Raw genomic sequence first — 20412 nt, forward strand, 5'->3', positions numbered from 1 at the left:
GAGACCTCATCTCTACAATAAATCAAAAATCAGCCGGGCGTGGTAGCGCGCGCCTGTAATTCCGGCTACTTGGAAGGCTGAGGTGGAAGGATCGCCGGAGCCCAGCAGGTCGAGGCTATGGTGGCCAAAAGCGGCCACTGCACTCCAGTCTGGGTGACAGAGTGAGACTCCAACTCAAAAAAAAAAACGGCTGAAACTCTGCCATCTACAGATTCCTAAAGAGGAACACGCCTGTTCCTAGGGATGTCAGCACTTGGATCATGCGTATTCTCTCTCCAACAACACGATCCTTGTCATCACTCTTGGTATTTTCAACAACCATGTGGATGAAAGCTTCTGACGCTCCTGCTTGTCCTCCACCTCAGACACCTCGGGTCACAGTCATAACCCAGACCTTGTCTTCCCCAGTCTCCTAACTATTTCATAATCTGAACTTCAACAATTCTTAAACTTAAACTTATTTGTGTATTTTATACCTTTAGCACCCAACCCAACCATTTTTTAAATTGTATTAGGATCCACAATCCACTGAAAAGATCTTTTTAGTGTCACTCTCTCCCTTCCAGTCCTTCTAGTCCCTCCTAATCTGGCTTAAATTCCATAGTCAGTCATTAACATTAGCCCTTTGTATGAGCCTCAAGTCTCCTGGACCCTCACCACTTTATCATAGTTACCTGATAAAACTTAAACCCTGGTTAAATCCAACTCTCTGCCTATTATTAAGTTTCTACTCCCAGAGCTACACAAGGTTAGAAGAAAACATACAAGCAGGTTAACTAGTCTTAATTTAAACTTTTTTTTTTAGTTGGAGTCTTACTCTGTGGTCCAAGCTGGAATGCAGTGACACAATCATGACCACCGCAGCCTTGACCTGCAGGGCTCAGGCAATCCTTCTGCCTCAGCCTCTCGAGTAGCTGGGACTACAGGTGTGCGACACCATGCCCGGATATTTTTTTTTTTGGTAGAGATGAGGTCTTGCTATGTTACCAAGGCTGGTCTCAAACCCCTGGGCTCAGGAAAGCCTCTCGTCTCGGCCTCCCAAAGTGCTGGGATGACAGGCATGAGCCACCTCACCCAGTCACAAATTTATGACCACCCAAAGTAGCCTTTGGACACGCCCAGCATCCAACCACCTTTCCCTGGTCCATTCAACTTTCCCTCTCTTCTAACATCTAACATATTCTCCTCTCACTTAAAATTTCCACCTCAGGCCGGGAGCAGAAGCTCACACCTATAATCCCCACCCTTTGGGAGGCTGAGGTGAGAGGACTGCCTGAGCCCACAGGTCGAGACCAGACTGAGCAACTTGGCGAGACCTCATTTCTACAATAAATCAAAAAAAGTAGCCACGCATGGTGGCACATGCCTGTAGTTCCAGCTACTTGGAGGGCTGAGGCGGAAAGATTGGATCTCCTGAGACCAGCAGGTCAAAGTTGCAGTGTCCATGAGTGTGCCACTGCATACCAGCCTAAACTACAGAGTGAGCCTCCAATTAAAAAAGAAATATAGCCGGGCTCAGTAGCTCAGCCTGTAATCCCGCGCCTTTGGGAGGCTGAGGTAAGTGGATTGCCTGAGACCGTGGGTTCGAGACCCACCTGGGAAACTTGGTGAGACTTCATCTCTATAATAAATCAAAAAGTAGCTGGGCATGGTAGCGCACGTCTGTAGTTCCAGCTACTTGGAAAGCTGAGGCGGAAGGCTCGCTGGAGCCCAGCAGGTCGAGGCTGCGGTGGCCAGGAGCGGCCATTGCACTCCAGTCTGGGTGACAGAGTGAGACTCCAACTCAAAAAAATATATATATATTTCACCTCCTCCCCACTCTCAACAAATGACGTTGCTCCCAATTCACTCAGAAAACAGAAGCAATCTAAAGAAAGTGTCCAGCTGAAGTATCTGGTGATCTGACAAAATTAATATTGTGAAATGCAGAGAAGGGAAAGTGTGGGGAGAAGCTAGCATCTTTCCAACTCTTCTGGAAATAAGAGTTTAACTTTTTTGATATATTAAAACTACAGTGACAGTCCAAATCAAAGAACAAATCTAATAAAATATATGTGTCATTTTAGATTTCAACAGCATTGCCCTAAATCTGCAGGAGTCATTCTCGGCTGACTGCTATATGACCATGTATGAGAATAAATATTTTGGGGGTGATGAAAAAATCACCTGTCAGATACAGTGTGCCCTAGGAGGGGTGATGGGTACACTTAAAGCCTAGACCTTTTCACCGCTATAGAATGCACTCATGTAACCAAAAATCACTTGTACCCCTAAGGTTAATAATAATAAGGGTTGGCACGGAGGCTCATACTTGTAATGCCAGCACTTTGGGAGACCTAGGCAGGAGGATGCTTGAGCCCAGAAGTTCGACACCAGCCTAGGCAACATAGCGAGACCTCGTCTCTACAAAAAAATACAAAAACTAGCCAGGCATGGTGGCACGCACCTGTAATCCCAGGGAAGCTGAGGCAGGAGAACAGCTTGAGCCCTGGAGGTGGAGGCTACGGTGAACTGTGATCGTGCTACTTGCATCCAGCCTGGGCAACAGAGGCTCTGACTCAAATATAAATAATAGGCCGGGCGCGGTGGCTCAGCCTGTAATCCCAGCACTTTGGGAGGCCTAGGCGAGGGGATTGCCTGAGCCCGCGGGTTCGAGACCCACCCGGGCAACTTGGCGAGACCACGTCTCTACAATATACCAGAAAAATTAGCCGGACGTGGTGGCGTGAGCCTGTAGTTCCAGCAACTTGGAAGGCTGAGGCAGAAGGATCGCCTGAGCCCAGCAGGTGGAGGCTGTGGTGGCCGTGAGCGCGCCACTGCACTCCATCGAGCCTGGGCGACAAGAGTGCGACTTCAATTCAAAATATAATAATAATAAATTAATTAATATGATATGACATAATACGTATGTTACCATTTACTCCTGCAGCATTCTTTTTGCTTCTCAAAGGAGCTTACCTCCCAGAATCGTCAAAACAGACGTCCGTGTGTCCCTCCGTGTGTCCGTACCGCATCGGCTTCTGGGTGGCCGGCATCTTCCCTCCGCCCTCCGAAGCGTCGTAGAAAAGCTCGTCTCCCTAATTTAAACGAGAGGAGGCAGGGAGGCTGAAAGGGACGGAGCGAGCCAGGTCTCCTCCTGAGCGCGCTCTCCGCAGCCCCGTGTCCCCCGAGTGGCACCAGCGGGACACGGTGGAGGGTCTGCCGCACGACAAGCCGGGAAGGGCACACGCTGCTCCCGGGGAGGCGCGGGCAGCGAAGGCGAGGGCTCCCCGGGTGGCCGAGCCACCGCGCCGCGGAAGGAAAGGTAGCCAGCGCACGCCCAGCCGCTTCCCGCGCTCGGGCGCGCTCGCCGCACTGCGCCAGCGCAGGCCCGCCCATCCCGGCGCAGTCCAGCCGACGTCGCGCGGTGGTGGCGTCACGCGCGCGCCCTCCGCGGGCCAAAGAGCCGGTGCCTGGAGAGCCCGACGCGAGGCCGGAAGGGAGGGGGCCGGACGCGGAAGTGCTGGCGGCTCGGGGGGAGCCGGCGGCGGCCATGGCCGCGACGCCTGCTGTGGGGACCGGGCGCCGAGAGCGGGGCGGGGGCTGCGGGAAGGCGTCCGCCCGGTAGGACCCTCGCCAGGTGCAGGAGCTGCCGGGCCGGTTTCCAGAGTGATGGCGATGGTGATGGCGGCGGTGGTGCGGACAGCCCCCGGGAAACCGCGTTCTGGGAGGTGAAGGGGACGGGCGCGCGGCCCGGCCTCCAGGCCGGAGTCTGACTCGCGTCTTCCAGGCTTCACCCGGACGACCCTGTCCGGAGTCAGCCCCTCCTCGGGGCCGGCAGAGACGCCTCCGGGCATCTTCTCTAGAGAAGAAGAAGACGAGATCTCTGCGGGTCTCTTGTCTCAGCATCCTTAGGGCCCTCACCCGTCACTCCCGTGAGATCCTGGAGGAAAGACTCGGTTGCAGGTCCGGCTGATCACTCTCGGTCCCTGGAGATGAGGGTGTGCCTTCCTGCGTATTCCTGCCAGTTCTGTCTGGATACCCACCCCTTGTGAAGAAGTGGTTTCTGCTTGCCTTCTCAGAGCCCACCGAAAGTTTGCTGAAGAACACGCTTAGGTCCTGAAGAACAGCTAGAACTACACTCTGTTGCTGAGTACTTCGGTTGGTCTATGCAGTCCCTGCTGAAGACTTGGTCGTTTAGTGTATGCTTTTCCTGTGTCTTCACGTTCGCCATGTTGGGAGGCCAGGCTCTGAGCAAGCCTTCACAGTGGTATCCTTCGTTAGTATTTTGTCTTGGAAGATTTTTCTGGGCTTTGGTGGTACTCACCTTCCAGTCTCAATCAGCTTTATGTTATGGCCTAAATGAGACGCTTTGTTGTTGTAGAGGGTTTTCCGTCTAATTCCATCATGAAAGTTACAAGCGCACATTTAGCCAACCGTGATGTTTTTAACCGTGGTGGCCTTGTGTGAGGTGTTGTTTTTATTCCTGGGGCTCCAGATAGGCTTGCTACACGCTGAGATTTGTACATGAATGAAGAGGAAGAATGACTGGCTTAAAAAGAATTTAGGATTTGTTGGAAAATAACTTACTGTTGATTTTCCACAAGAGCGAAGGTACGTGAGATGATGCTTTATGAGTGATCTACTTTTATTTGGAGATAGTCATTTTAGACTGATTTGTAATGTTTTTGTCCAAGTAACTTAATATCATTGGCTAGAGTATGGGGTTCAAGATGAATTCCAAAACGGTTCGTCTCTGCATTGAATAAATCATAATGAGATCTTAGTTTAGTACTTTTCAGAGCAAAGCATTAGAAGAGTTGGAACAAGAGCTAAGGCTACAAAAATGCTTCACTGTAATATCTATAATACCTGTGACTTTAAAGCTACAAATGGTATCCACACATCTGTGCTTTCTCTTTTTCTCTTATTAGTCAAGCCATTTGATTCATAGGTTAAAGGAAACTTTCCTCTGCATATTTCACACATATGGAAAGAGCTTGACCCTTGGCGTTCAGCAGTCCTAGGTTTTAATTTTGACTCTGACCCATTTCGTGACCTTGAACATGCTTCTTTATTTTCAGTCGAATTCCTCATTCTAAAATGGAGATGATACCTACCTCCATCTGCTTGTTAAAGTACATGGGAGATACTCATGGATGTGTAAAACTAATTGTTACTAATGCCTCATGTTATCAGTGGGTATTTAGGTGGGTATTTGACTTTGTTTAAAGTGGGGTTTTTGTAAATAATTGTCCAATATTATAGCTTTTGCTAGTATAATTTCAAATTCCATTTGTTTTGGTCTAATGCCTGCAAACTGTAAAGGCTTCAGTGAGCTCATGATCTTGTTGAGGGAAATAGATATTCAAATAATATGTACAAGATGATAGTGCGGTACTGAATCACGTGTAACTTAAATATTAGCAAAATTATCTGGTTAATATGATCACATAGCTTTTTAAAAAGAAATCATTATAGCTGTGTCACAGATGTGGCTGTGAAAATTTTCCAAAAGGGCTGGGTGTGAGGCCGAGGCAAGAGGGTGGGCAACATAGCAAGATCTTGTCTCTAAAAAAAAAAAAAAAAAAAAGATCAACCAGGCATGGTAGCACTCACTACCTGTAGTCCCAGCTGCTTGGGAGGTTGAGGCTGTGGTGGCCATGAGCGCCCCACTGCATTCCAGCCTGGGCAACAGAGCGAGACTCTGACTCAAAAAAAAAAAAATTCCCAAATGCGTTTATTCCTCATTATCAGTATATATCTTATAGATGCAAGTAGCTGAATGAACTGGCTGAAGATGATACTAGGGTCACAGATTCAGTTGCAGTGAAGGTTAGTTAGCTTTACACTGTTGTGACACTCATAGTACTGTTAGGCCCACAAATATTGTTGGTCTCAAGGGCAATTAGGTGAGAAAACATGGACAAGTTGCCTTTCTACCGATGGTAGTATTATTTATATAAATGTCGTGTAAGCTTACAGAATTTAGCTAAGAGGATATATCTATATTGGCTTATGGAAGAAGTTTAAAAGATAGTTTTTAGTAACATATGTACTTAATGTAAAAATCATTAGTCCTGTGAAGAAAGATAAGGCTAGAAGAGAGTGTAACAATAGCTTAGGAGACCAAAGTATTGAAAATATTGAGAAAACAACATTGAAGGGAGGTTAGAAATCTGAGGATTTTTATGTCTCTCAATGTGTTCTGAAACTTACTAGCCTATTGAGTTTATTTTTGGGTCAGTGATACCTGCATATGCGTAAACTGGGTAACTATAAAAAGCAATACAGCAGAAGGTCTCCTACTTACCAGTACTCCCAGCCACCCAGGTCCCCTGGCTAAAGACAGGCAGTATTTGATTCTTGTATTACACTGACACTAGATCCTTACCACAGCAAGATACAGATAATAAATGTTTGATAGATGGGAAAACAGAGACTCAGGAAGGTTGTGATTTATCTACAGTCACACACCTACCAAATGCAGCGCTAGAAATGTCAAAGCCAGATCTTTCCCCTAATCCAAGATAGTGTGCCGCACTGACTCTCCAAATCACAGCTGTTGTCGCAAATCTTAGGATTTAGTAAAACATAAAAGGACATAAAAGTGATTTTATTTAAGACTAGAGTCACCTTTTGCTGGTTTATAAGTGAAACTTGCTACACAACCTTAAATATAAGCATATGTAATTGTCATAAAGCTATGAAAAGAATAATCTGTAACCCATTTAAAAAAAAAAAACAAACTTTGCCTTCTACTTCTAAGGTTGATTTCCTAAATTCGCTTGCAAGGAAGTACAAATTTTTGTTTGTTTGTTTTTGAGTCTGGAGTCTCAACTCTGTCCCCAGGCTGGAATGCAGTGGCACGGTCCCAGCCATCGCAGCCTCAAGCTGCTGGGCTCAGGTGATCCTTCCGCCTTAGCCTTCCAGTTAGCTGGAACTACAGGCACACACCACCATGCCTGGCTAATTTTTTAAAATTTATTGTAGAGTTGAGGTTTCACCAAGTCACTGAGCCTGGTCTGGGAAGTACAAATTTTTTGTCATTAAAAGTTTGGGCTGGGTGTGGTGGCTCACGCCTATAATCCCAGCACTTTGGGAGACTGAGATGAGCAGATTGCCTGAGCTCATGGGTTGGAGACCATCCCTGGCAACTTGGTGAGACCTCAACTCTACAATAAATCAAAATATTAGCTGGGTGTGGTAGCACACACCTGTATTTCCAAGCTACTTGGAAGGCTGAGGGGGAAGGATCGACTGAACCCAGCAGATCAAGGCCGTGAGCGTGCCTGGGCGACAGAATGAGATTCGGACTCAAAAAAAAAAAAAAAGTTTGGCTGGCCAGGTCCAGTAGCTCAAGCCTGTAATCCCAGCACTTTGAGAGGCTGAGGCAAGAGGATTGCCTAATAAGCTCATGGGTTCGAGACCAGCCCGGGCAACTTGGTGAGACCTCATCTCTACAATAAATCAAAAAAAAAGCCTGGTAGTGTGTGCCTGTAGTTCCAGCTACTTGGAAGACTGAGGCAGAAGGATTGCCTGCGCCAACCAGGTCAAGGCTGCTGTGGCTGTGAGTGTGTTACTGCACTCCAGCCTGGGCAACAGAGTGAGGCTCCAGCTCAAAAAAAAAAAGAAAAGTTTGGCTATTGGACCAGACACAATGGCTCACACCTATAATCCCAGCACTTTGGGAGGCCAAGGTGAGAGGATTACTTGAGCCCAGGGGTTCGAGACCAACCTGGGCAACTTGGTGAGACCTCATCTCCACAATAAATCAAAAAACTAGCTGGGCGTGGTGGCACATGCCTATGGTTCCAGCTACTTGGAATACTGAGGCGGAAGGATCACCTGAGCCCAGCAGGTCTAGACTACAGTGGTTGTGACTGTGCCACTGCACTCCAGCCTGGGTGATAGTGAAACTCCGACTAAAAAAAAAAAAATTTGGTTATTTACACCCATAAATTTATTTATTTATTTTCAAAGATGTGGGGTACAATTCAGAATTAGGTATATAAATGTTCATTATGCAGGTACCCTTGTTGATGAAAACATCTATAATATTTTTAAAGAATATAGAACTTTTTAAAAAGAACCTTTAATATCAGCAGTAATATAAAGTGCTTTATGGTATATCAGAGGTGCTATAGCCTCCTTGACTTCAGATTTTCAAGGCATATTTTTGTGCAGATTTTCTAGCCTCATATGTAGGCTTTGTTTCCTCTTTCCTTTTTCTTTTCTTTTTTTTTTTTGAGTCAGAGTCTCACTATCGCCAAAGCTGGAGGGCAGTGACACACTCACAGCCACAGCAGCCTCGACCTCCCAAAGTGCTGGGGATTACAGGCTTGAGCCACAGCACTCGGCTCCAAATGTATTTAATAAGAGAACTACTTTTTCTCCAGAATAGTATTAACACCTTTCAGAACTAGTGTCCACAAGAGTACAGATTGGGGAACACTGGCATAAGCAAACTATAATTAGGAAAGAAAGTGGAAAAAAGTGGGAAGAAAAGGGAAAGGAGGGTACAGTGGTAGTAAATCAATGACTCCTTTTTTAAAATTACTAAGTCCCATGAGCCCTGGCTCAGTAGCATGAAAAAAGAAGATACTTTAAAATATGTAATGGGAAATGAGCCTATATTGCTTTTGTATTGAGAAAAGCACGTATTTTTCAGTTCAGAGATTCTACCATGTGAACAAACTCATCTTCACATTTTTTTTCCTTAACATTCCAAGGAGTTTGTCTATTGTCAGCTACCCAGTAAATTTCGTTTGTGGGGACTGAATGTTTCTACAGAATCCAACTCAATTATCAGACTGATCAGAATGCTTTCAAGTTTTAGAGAGGATTATGGCAGGAAAACTCTGGGATTTAGTAGGAAAAGGCCCAGGGCTGAATTACTACCAAAATAACAAATTGGTAGCCGGGCTCAGTGGCTCAGCCTGTAATCCCACGCCTTTGGGAGGCTGAGGTGAGTGGATTGCCTGAGCCTGCGGGTTCGAGACCCACCTGGGCAACTTGGCGAGACCTCATCTCTACAATAAATCAAAATATTAGCCGGTCGTGGTAGCGTGTGCCTGTAGTTCCAGCTACTCGGAAAGCTGAGGTGGAAGGATCGCCAGAGCCCAGCAGGTCGAGGCTGCGGTGGTTGGGAAGCGTGCCACTGCACTCCAGTCTGGGCGACAGAGTGAGACTCCAACTCAAAAAAAATAAAAAATTTATGAATTCTTCATGTAGTATACTGAATGATTCTCTATAGGATCAAATTTATTTCAGTTTTTTATTTACATTAATTGTGGTCTAAGATATATATCAGCATTGTATACATAAGTAGTTCAGTGAATAACATATACAGTAATGCTTTATTATTAACATCATAGAAAATTTTGAATTCCCTATCATCTATATCTAACATCATAATGAATTTTCCAGATAAATGAAGCTGAACCCTTTAACTATTGGGTTTTAATTGTTTTATATAGGAATCTTGAATTTAAATCATTCCTAGCCTTATTCCATAGAACTAACTAAATATTATTTAAATCTTTTGTTAGTGAAAATTGACATGGTGCATCACTCTGTTATTACTGTCATTGCAATTTGTGGTAGAACCTGGGACCAAATAGTGACAGATTCTGGGAACTTGTCTTCTTGAAAAAGCTTTTATGTGAACTTGCTTTTTAGATATTTGCCTTTTGCTCATTAAGAAATAATGATTAAAAATTTAAAAAAAGAGATGTCACTGTGTACTCCCCAAGGCAGTGTAACATAGCCTACCTTCATAAAAAATTAAATATTGAATCAAGAGCCAAAGCTTTTTTGTCTTAAAAAAAAAGAAAGAAAAGAAAAAAACTTTGCAGCTACCATCAAAGTTCTCTAATTTGTTAGTATCTTTCAAATTATCATCTTTGATTTCTGTATCACATGTAATTGGTGGTAAAGCCACCTTATTTTGTATCCTTTTCTACCTCATTTATACAAAGTTTGTATAAAATATCAAGAATTAATGATAGGTTATCCAGAATGACTAAGTCAGATTGATAAACCTGCACTTTTTTATATTCCCATTTTGCATGTATAGGTAAGACATCAAAGTACCTTTTTAAAAAAGCATCTTGCCGGGCGCAGTGGCTTACTCCTGTAATCCCACCACTTTGGGAGGTGAAGGTGAGAGGATTACCTGAACCCAGGGACTTGAGACCAGTCTGGGCAACTTAATGAGAACTTGTCTCTACAATAAATCAAAACATTAGCCAGGCATGGTGGTGCACCTGTGGTTCCAGCTTCTTGGAAAGCTGAGGCAGAAGGATCTCCTGAGCCCAGCAGGTCAAGGTTGCAGTGACCATGAGCGTGCCACTACACTCCAGCCTGGGCAACAGAGTGAGACTCTGACTCAAAACAAACAAACAAAAACACATCTTTAGTCTTTATGAGTATAACAATTAAAATAATTTTGCTAGTGGCGTGCGTCTATAGTTCCAGATACTTGGAAAACTGAGACGGAAGGATCTCCGGAGCCCAGCAGGTCGAGGCTGTGGTGGCTGGGAGCGACCACTGCACTCCAGTCTGGGTGACAGAGTAAGACTCCAACTCAAAAAAAAGAAAAGAAATAATGAACTCTGTGGATTTTAAATGATTATATACCAATGAACTCACCAAATCAAAATACAGTTGTCCTTCAGTATCCATGGGGGATTGGTTCTAGCACCCCTGCAGATATCAAAATCCATGGATACTCAAGTCCCTTAATATAAAATGGAGTAATAGTTGCACATAACCTACACAGGTCCTCCCATATACTCTAAATCTTCTCAAGATTACTTATAATACCTAACACAAAATAGAAATACTTGGTAAAGAGTTGTTATAATGTATTGCTTTTAGTTTGTATTTTTTGTTGTTGTTTTTACTTTTTTTCTCTAATATTTTTGATCCGTGGTTAATTGAATCCAAGGATGGGGAACCCACAGATACAGAGGGTCAACTGTAATAAAAATAACCACCAGATACTTTTCAGTATTTAGGGATGGAGCTCTTTAAATGGCAAGTCTTTTTTATTAGTTCATACTTTGAAGCACTTGCCAATCATACTTGCCAATATAGATGCTTGTTTCAAATCCTACTACTTTGAAAATGGATGCAAGTGTTTATGGATATTTACTTGACTGTTGGGATATTTCATGTTCCTCTGACCAATCAGAAACTTAATTATAATCGGAATGTTTTGCCAATTTCATAGGAAAGGCAGTGCCCTGTAGAAATTGATCTGCTTGTTTTCAAATGATCAAAAATGCATAAATGATTAAGAATGTGTACAATGCCAAATTATTCTCCAATTCTGTATTTTCTAAAAACTGCCTAGGCTGATATGAAGTTTATTTGTTACTGAAATGAGTTGCCGGGCTCGGTGGCTCAGCCTGTAATCCCACGCCTTTGGGAGGCTGACGTGAGTGTATTGCCTGAGCCCGCGGGTTCGAGATCCGCCTGGGCACGAGACCTCATCTCTACAATAAATCAAAAAAATTAGCCGGGCGTGGTAGTGCATGCCTGTAATTCCGGCTACTCGGAAGGCTGAGGCAGAAGGTTCGCCAGAGCCCGGCAGATCGAGGCTGCGGTGGCCGGGAGCGGCCACTGCACTCCAGTCTGGGCGACAGAGTGAGACTCCAACTCTAAATAAATAAATAAATAAATAAATAAATAAATAAATAAAATAAACAAAAGCAGTTATATTATAAAAAAAAAGAAATGAGTTGACAACATCTGCATTGGAAATGCTTGCTGGATATTTCTGCTATTTGATGGTGATTATTTGTTTAATAAATTCTTACAACTTTATTGTTCATACTTTAATTATTAGGAAAGGAAATAAGGAGAGAGAAGTGAAGGAACTATAGAGAGTAGTGGTTTTCAAACACTAGTTTATAGATTTGTACAAAGAATTCACTAGTCTGCTGTGAAATAAAAATGTAAAGGAGCCAGGTGCAGTGACTCACGCCGGTAATCCCAGCACTTTGGGAGGCAGAGGCAAGAGGGTTGTCTGAGTCCAGAGGTTTGAGTCCAGCCTGGGCAACTTGGTGAGACCTTGTCTCTACAGTAAATCAAAAAAGTAGCCAGGTGTGGTGGCTTGCACCTGTGGTTCCAGCTTCTTGGAAGGCTGAGGCAGAAGGATCACCTGAGCCTAGCAGTTGGAGGCTGCAGTAGCTGTGATCATGCCACTGCATGCCAGCCTGGGCAACAGAGTGAGGCTCCAACTCAAAAATAAATATATGGTAAAGGAGAAATGGACATAAGGTATACTTCAAGACTAGAAATTGTTCACATTTGACCATGTGTTATGGTTGATAGAGGAGGCTTGACTTCTTCTGAGCCACACTGAAAATTAGCTTTGGGAAAGGAATTCAGACTCTTGAATCCTTGGCACTATTATAAATCATTAGTCTTGGGACTGTCTTCCAACATTTCCAACACTCCCTTTTTCATGCACTAATTGTGATTTTTCATCTTGTGTCTAATTGATTTATAAATTAGACAAGGTGAGTGACAAATGGTTAATGACTTTTTTTTTCTTTAGATACATCCAGAAGGTACCCAGAAGAAACTCCCTGCCGGAAAAACTGAAGAAGCAGTATTTATAACACTGGAATTTGTGGATAATTTGTGAAAATGGCAGAAAATAATGAAAATAATAGTAAAAATGTAGATGTGAGGCCCAAAACTAGTAGAAGCAGAAGTGCTGACAGAAAGGATGGCTATGTGTGGAGTGGAAAGAAGTTATCTTGGTCCAAAAAGAGTGAGAGTTGTTCAGATGCTGAATCAGTGAATGCTGTAGAGAAAACTGAAATTTCTCTAAGGAGCCAAGAAAGGAAGCACAGCTGCTCATCCATTGAGCTGGACTTAGATCACTCCTGTGGGCATAGATTTTTAGGCCGATCTCTGAAACAGAAACTGCAAGATGCTGTGGGGCAGTGTTTTCCAATAAAGAATTGTAGCAGTCGGCACTCTCCAGGGCTTCCATCTAAAAGGAAAATTCATATCAGTGAACTCATGCTAGATAAGTGTCCTTTCCCACCTCGATCAGATTTAGCCCTTAGGTGGCATTTTATCAAACGACATACTGCCCCCATAAACCCCAAGTCAGATGAGTGGGTAAGCACAAACTTGTCTCAGAGTGAGCTGAGGGATGGTCAGCTAAAACAAAGAAGAAGCCTGGAAGAAGATATGAGCTGTTTCTCACATACCAATGTTCAGCCCTGTGCCATAACCACCAACAATGCTTTGTGTAGAGGAGGCCCTATGGCTGGCTCTGCAGTGAACCTGGTTTCAAATAACAGTATAGAAGATAGTGATATGGATTCAGATGATGAAATTATAACACTCTGCACAAGTTCCAGAAAAAGAAACAAACCCAAATGGGAATTGGATGATGAAATCCTGCAGTTGGAAACACCTCCTAAGTACCACACCCAAATTGATTATGTCCATTGTCTTGTACCAGACCTCCTTCAGATCAATAACAATCCATGTTACTGGGGAGTTATGGATAAATATGCAGCCGAAGCTCTGCTCGAAGGAAAACCAGAGGGGACTTTTTTACTCCGAGACTCGGCACAGGAAGACTATTTATTCTCTGTTAGTTTTAGGCGCTACAGTCGTTCACTTCATGCTAGAATTGAACAGTGGAATCACAACTTTAGCTTTGATGCACATGATCCTTGTGTCTTTCATTCTCCTGACATTACTGGGCTTCTAGAACACTATAAAGACCCAAGCGCCTGTATGTTCTTTGAACCACTGCTATCCACCCCTTTAATTCGGACCTTCCCCTTTTCCCTGCAGCATATATGCAGAACAGTTATTTGTAACTGTACGACTTATGATGGTATAGATGCCCTTCCAATTCCTTCTTCTATGAAATTATATCTGAAGGAATATCATTATAAATCAAAAGTCAGAGTACTCAGGATTGATGCACCCCAGCAACAATGCTAGGAAAAGGATTGGAGCGTGGGGGTGATTATAGACATATTCTCATTTAATATTTTATTTTTCTTATTATGTCACTTTGAGTTTTTCTACAAAGGCAGTGGGGTTCAAAATAAACTTCTGCCCGAATTCTAGATCCGTTGATTTTTTTTTTTTATGATACACTAACTGCTTAAGGTTATACACTAGAGGTTAATAGATATTTTTAACTGGGTGTTTTGTTTTTGTTTTCACCTTGTAGATTCTGTACTTCTTCTTTCCTTAATTTATATATGATCCAGGCATATTTGGATCATATGCAAATATGATTTGGTAGGTATTACAAACATTTTGAATATTCTGTATTTTCATACTTTACTTTAAAATTTGATCTTATTTCCTTTCCTACTTGTATTTTGTTAATCTATGCTGTCAGTATTCCTATACATAAAATGCAGTTTGCTTACCCCCCTTTTCATTGAGTTAAAAATTTTTCAGTAAAACTGAGCGTTGTAATTCACCATTCATACTTATGTAACTGACTTTTGTTACTTGTTGATATGAATGTTAAAGGTACAAAATGGTTTAAAGCTAAACCTGATGTGTTTTGATTTTGAATATCAACTATAAAGCAGGATTACTAAATTTGATTAATCTGGTCACTGAGAATCAAATGAAAACAACATTCTAGAGGTACATTTATTCTGTAATGTGGCAGGATCATTTGTCATTCCTAAATAGGTCTTTCTCTTAGCCTAGAAGAGTGAAAACATCTTCAAAACATAAATGTTGTTCCTTTCTTACTGGAAGCTTTAAAAATAATGATAACACTATTAATAGCTAGTAGTTACTAAAGTGCTGAAGCAACTGTGGGGTTTTTCTGTATTGTGAACGGTTACTTCTACTTAGCCCTTTTATGGAAACTCTGAGCCTGTTACTCTGGGGAAACTCCACAGCTGATAAGCTGCCACAAATTTCCACTGCTAACCAAAGAGAACCTAAATAATTTTTCATTACTTTAAATTGCAAAGATTCAAGAAATAAACACAGAGCTAGTATTCAGGAAACTGAATACTGTCTTTGATCTACAGGTTCCAAGTAATTATTTCTGTCTTCAGAATTAACTTAAGTCTATAATTTGGCTTCCAAACAAAGGAAAACCTTTTAACAACTACATGACTTATGCCATAGAGAACAGTACTGAACAAAAGCAGCAATATTTTAAATTTACTATCCCAAGAACTGGGCAGCATTTTTATATCATTAGCCCAATGTAACTAGTAAAGATAAATGAAGTGGTATCCTAAGGTTTTTTTAAGGATCGGTGAATAATAAATCTAGACAGATTGTTCAGTTTTTCTTCCATGAGCTGTCTAACCCTTTGTACAAATTGGCATTTTTAATATAGTAACTGATTTCTTGATGCTAGTTTAGCTGTATTAGCAAACTGCTTCACCTGGATTGAAAGAAATCAAACAACACTTTCCAGGTTAGAAGTGTTTCTTAACTATAGTTGCCTTTACATGAAGTAGCACTTATCTTGCAGTTACGCTGTTAACATAAAATGGCATTTTTCAATGATAGCTTTAAAATAAGCTGTTAGCGATTATTAGAAAATTAAATCAGGAGAATCTCTATCAGCATATCTTCTAGTATTTTTTTCCTCAGTGATCTCAAGATTGTCTTGGTCTCAATGAGGTGTCGCTATAAAAATGGCACCTCTCTCAGCAGTGATGAGGCTCAGGATATCACCACACCATGTCAGGATAAATATCTCTTCTAAAGATGATATTTACCTTTTACAAAGGTAGAAAAGTCTTATACTACCTCATCTTTATTGCGGCGCCTTTGTAGATCACTGAGAAGATTGTCTTATTAATCTGTATCTCACTTCCTAAATACCCATTTTTGATGAGAGAAACTTAATAGTGTGGTAAGACTTCTACCCATGATTATAGTTTTTATCAGAATTTGATAAGATTTTCTGTTTCTGTGAAACAATTACTTTAAATATTTTTCTTTTAAGAATAACTTTTTATCAGTAGAGAAAAACCTAAGGGATGACTAGCTTACGAATATGCTGTTAAGTGGTAGTTTTATAAAGACAAATGAAATATAATTATGTTGTTTTTTTATAGTGGTAAAAAATTAGTGTTTATATGAAAGTCAAGATCTGCATAGCTTTTCATAGAATTTAGACTGGTTGTGATCTCTTTTCTCTGGCTTTTTTATTTTTTTCAACTTCAAGGTATTAACAGCTATTAACACTTTTACAATACTGCCATATATGTAGCCTTGAAGTCGATGATCTAATACATGAGAACAGGGAAGAGACTCATTCACTCTGAAATGATTTGTATTTTTCCTTTGGTATTTGCTACAATGAAAAGAAGTTTGGAAAGTAGAAATATAAAGATTTGAGAAGGGAATTGTTTACCAGGAAGGGAAAAGAACAGTAATCATTTTTTTAAACACTAAGGGATTGGAATTTAGAAAGGTTACCCCCATGTCTCTTTGTGAGGATACATTTGGAAGAACTAACTCGTAAGAAACAGATTAATTGTGCTATATAACTAAAATGAGTAAATTTTGAGAGGAACAATGTAGAGAAATATAAATGTACCTAAATCCGGTAAAATTTTGTATTTGTAACTCTAAGTTGAACATCAGGAAGATTTTTGAAAAGTATAAATTCCAGAGTTGAGAAAGCATTCCGCAGGGTAGAAATGTGTAGAGCTTATTGGTGAAAGGATGGAGCTAAAAGAAATAAGATAAAATATTAAAATTGGGAACTTGGGCATTACCTCAGGGAAAAGCCTTGACAGTGAAAGGGAACTACTTAATTGCTAAAAGCCAGTCTGGACCAGACACTTAACTGCGCTTTGGGAATCATCCTGGGCTAATCAGGAAATAAACTTGGACTTTTTTGTTTTTCATTGAAGCTTTCCAGGATGTACCCCGCTCCCCCAATTTTTTTTAAACCTACAGAATCTTGAGTCATAGTATAATTCCTGAAATATGCTGAATGGATTTTTTTAGATTCCTTGAGCATTTTTGTATGAAGAAACATATGTGGTCTTTCTATACTCATGCCATTGATTTAAATAATTCATAGAGGGAATGGTTTAATTTAAAGAAAGGACCTAATAGGAGGAAGATTAAAGGAAGCTTTTAGTCAGCCTGTGGCTATATTTATTGATCTGGTGATCAAACCTGTGTTCTTTCCTGAATTCCAGCTAATGGCCAACTGTGGTCAAAGAATGACTTTCCGTTAAAGTTTTGACTTTTATTATAAATAATATAAAGAATGTCTTAGTAATTAGAAATTCTTTAAAAAGTAGAACAAATGTGACAAATAGGACTCATCATTATACAAATTCATTTCTTTTTATGAGAAAAATACATAAACCATTATCATTTATTCATAAGCCAGAGCCATTAAGAAGATAAATCAAGTTATCAGCTTCCTGTCTCTGAAGTTTGGATTAGTTTATAGATGCACGTAATAGAGTGCTTCCTTCCTATGAAAGAAAAACCTTGAGATCTCACTCTTATATTCTCATTATTCATTAAAAGTATTTCTTGTCAATTTTATCTATAATCAGAATTCAATAAACAGCTTATATATTGGTTTTCTGGAGCAAATTTCATAGGAAAGCAAATTTACATAAGGCATTCCTGAAGACAACACAGGAAAACAATGTAAAATGTAAAGTAGCCTCTGTAATGTTAGGTAATTTAGTGCTCAAATGAATAAAAGATGGTAAGTCAAATAAATTATTGTTTCTACTTTGGGGGAAAAAAACCTTTACAACTTTTTTTAACAATCAGTTTTACATTCTTCTTTATTTCTAAGGTAAGATCAGAAAGCACAAAGGGTTTTTCTTTTCTTTATTAATGAATGGTCAGCTGGAAATGAGCAGTGATATAGGAGTCCAATATTCTAAAACTATCGGATATGAAACGTTTTAAAATAGACTGCCTTGTAAGTAGAAATGTAGACTAATGGATATAACACAATGGAAAAGGATTCAGGACACATGAATCCTACTTTAAATAAGGCTGAAGTCTTTTATTTACTTTCTAATTTTGAAAGAATAGTCCTAAATCTTCCTTTGCCTTCATTTTCTATAAAACGTAGGTCATATTACTTGTCACTTGACTTCCTGGTTAATTCTTCAATAAGAGATGACCTTGGAGCATACTTAAAAATAACTGCTGTATCAACAAGGTGCCTGAACGAAGCATATTTGTATACCTAACCCTTAACTGTACCCCACAATATCATAATAAAAAATATTGATTATAAAAGAATAAAAAATAACTGCTGTACAGTCACTGAGTACTACTAATGTGATAATTTTTCAAAATATCTCCTTAGTGAACCCTGCAGAATCACATCCATTTTAGTCTGTAATAGACTGTCTTGGCTTGATTTAACAGATAACAGTACAATTGAAATTTATGGTTTAGACTCTGCAATTAGATGAACAATTGCAGTTTCCTCCTATCCTTCATAAAGTCTATGTAAAATTGTTGTTTGCCTGACGTTTTAAAAGTTGATTACATTTGCAGGAAATAAAGATAATCACTTTTGCTGTGGTTGTAATCAAATCTAAGCTTTCAGGCTTGAGAAACATGGTGTAAAACTCGAGGTTTACTCAAACTATGCTGACTTTGCTGGAATTGGGTAAATTCTGTATAAGCCAAGTATGAGTTGATATATACTTGAATATAAGAGTTTTTCACATAGCCGTTACTCTGGCCAATCAGGCTTGTGTGATCTGCTCCTTGCCCCAAAAGTAGTAGGCTGTTTCCACTTTTATTTCTAATCCTGAAGTTGACTGAATGTTTCTTCTTGGAAGTGAGTTCAAATAAATTGATCTGGATAAATTTTCATTTCCTTAATTAAAACTTCATATGTAAAGTTCAGAGGCATTGTGTTTTGTTTTTAAAACGTCCTTCACACGTTCAGCTTAGAATCTGAAAAAAAAATCGATATTCTTGCACTCTCTAATGTATAATACGCTCCCGTTTTTGGTGTATGCGTGTGGGTCTTCTAGAAGCAAAGATGTGATTCGTGCGCAAGATGAGTACTTGGGGTGAGCCGCCTGCGGACGACCCAGGAAGGGAGAAGGCGAGAAAGCGAGTCCCGCTGCAAACCTGACACCGGCGAGAGGTGGGGGCTGGCGGGTTGGGTTTCAGATTGTCCCGCGGCGATGAGAAATGCTAGGTGGGGTCGGTTCCCAAGCCGAGGTTGCCCGCACAGAAATTCACGTGGGGCAGAGGCGGCCTGAATCCAGAACCCCGCGCTGCTGGTGCTGGTCGCAGGCAGGAGCTGGAGCACGCCACTCGGGCACAGGTTCCGCCGGAAGACCAAGGGACACGGCGTTGGGGTGCAATGTTCTAAAGTCGGAACTGCGCAGAAGACGGGTGCGCGAGACCTCATTTTAAACCTGGCCGGACCCCTGACTTCCCGTTGCTTCAGGTGGGCTTCGGCGTGGCCCCGCGGACTCCGTCTCCCCCTGGGCCCGTGCCCTTTCCTCCCGGCGTGCGTGTCGGGAGTGCCTCCACGGCTCCTCCGGCAAGAGTGGCGCGCGCGGCGGGGCACGTGCAGACATGGCTTCCTCTGGGAAGCCCCGGACTCAGCGAGCACCCACCGGCCCGCCGAAGGCCCTCCAAAGGCCCTCCACCGAGGCTGGCAGCCACACCCGCGCGCACCGCCCATGCCTGTCTGGCACCGCGGGCCCGACTGCTCAGGGCGGGCGGTGTCCGTCGCCAGCCCTGGCCCGGCCGGCACCTAGTGTCTACTCCAGAGCGGGGCCGGGCAGGGGGCTCAGGCCTGCAGCCCCGGCGTTCCGGGGGTCGAGGCGGGAGGGCAGCCCCAGCCCGGCCTACGCAACGCCGCGAGAAGCCCCACCTCTGCCACACAGATCGTGCTCAAATGAGCGCGAGAAGCACCTGCGAGGGCGGTGAGCAACGATGGGCCCCGCCCCTCGCGTGCCCCCCACAGCCAGACGTCGGCGCTCCGGCTTCCGCAGAGGATCCGGCTCCCGGGGCCCGCCCGCACGCCACGCGCCCGCAGCCTGCCCAGCCCGGCGGGATCGGAGCGCACGCCCCGGATTCGCGGTACCCGCGGTGTCCTATCCGCCGGCGGCCGGGGCGCGGCCCAGAATCCGAGCCCGGGGAGCCGCGGTAGCCGCCGGGACAGGGCCGGGCGGACGCCGGGAGCAGCCGCAGTACCGCCGGGAACCGGCGGGGGCGCCCGCGGCCGGCACGGCGGGGGACGGGGCGGCGGCGCTTCCGGTTCCGGCGCCGGGAGGAGCCGCGCCGCCGTCGCCGCCGTCCGCCGCTTCGCTGTCAGGCTGCGCCCACCCTAGCACCACGTCCCGAGCCCGTCGCCGCTCTGGACCCAGCCATCGTCTCGGATCCGCCGGGTGAGGCTGCTTCGGCGCCAGCGGGGTCGGGCGGCGG

At 43.0% G+C, this 20412-nt stretch overlaps 3 protein-coding genes across 3 annotated transcripts in view; 2 read left to right on the top strand and 1 right to left on the bottom strand.

Moving 5' to 3' along the window:
* Window positions 1-3036, bottom strand: part of WDHD1 (WD repeat and HMG-box DNA binding protein 1) — a 65541-nt gene extending 62505 nt beyond the window's left edge. Inside the window, exon 1 of the mRNA XM_008049404.1 lies at window positions 2959-3036. Coding sequence (XP_008047595.1) covers window positions 2959-3035 — 77 coding nt within the window. The 5' untranslated portion in view covers window position 3036. The remainder of the gene's footprint in view (window positions 1-2958) is intronic.
* An 821-nt stretch (window positions 3037-3857) lies between these two features.
* Window positions 3858-14534, top strand: SOCS4 (suppressor of cytokine signaling 4). The gene is made up of 2 exons (XM_008049405.1): window positions 3858-4593; window positions 12548-14534. Exon 2 carries the CDS (start codon window positions 12640-12642, stop codon window positions 13963-13965), a length of 1326 nt encoding a protein of 441 aa, XP_008047596.1. The 5' UTR covers window positions 3858-4593; window positions 12548-12639; the 3' UTR covers window positions 13966-14534.
* A 5737-nt stretch (window positions 14535-20271) lies between these two features.
* The window catches only part of MAPK1IP1L (mitogen-activated protein kinase 1 interacting protein 1 like), an 11059-nt gene continuing 10918 nt past the window's right edge, over window positions 20272-20412 (top strand). The window contains exon 1 of the mRNA XM_008049407.1: window positions 20272-20375. The gene's annotated coding sequence lies outside the window, so the exon portion shown is untranslated. The remainder of the gene's footprint in view (window positions 20376-20412) is intronic.

Source organism: Carlito syrichta, unplaced genomic scaffold (assembly GCF_000164805.1).
Source record: "Carlito syrichta isolate Samal-C Ts95f unplaced genomic scaffold, Tarsius_syrichta-2.0.1 Scaffold135578, whole genome shotgun sequence".
Classification (NCBI taxonomy): Eukaryota; Metazoa; Chordata; class Mammalia; order Primates; family Tarsiidae; genus Carlito; species Carlito syrichta.

Coding starts and splice junctions, on each gene's coding strand:
- SOCS4 (XM_008049405.1), top strand. CDS start 12,640: ATGGCAGAAAATAATGAAAATAATAGTAAAAATGTAGATGTGAGGCCC.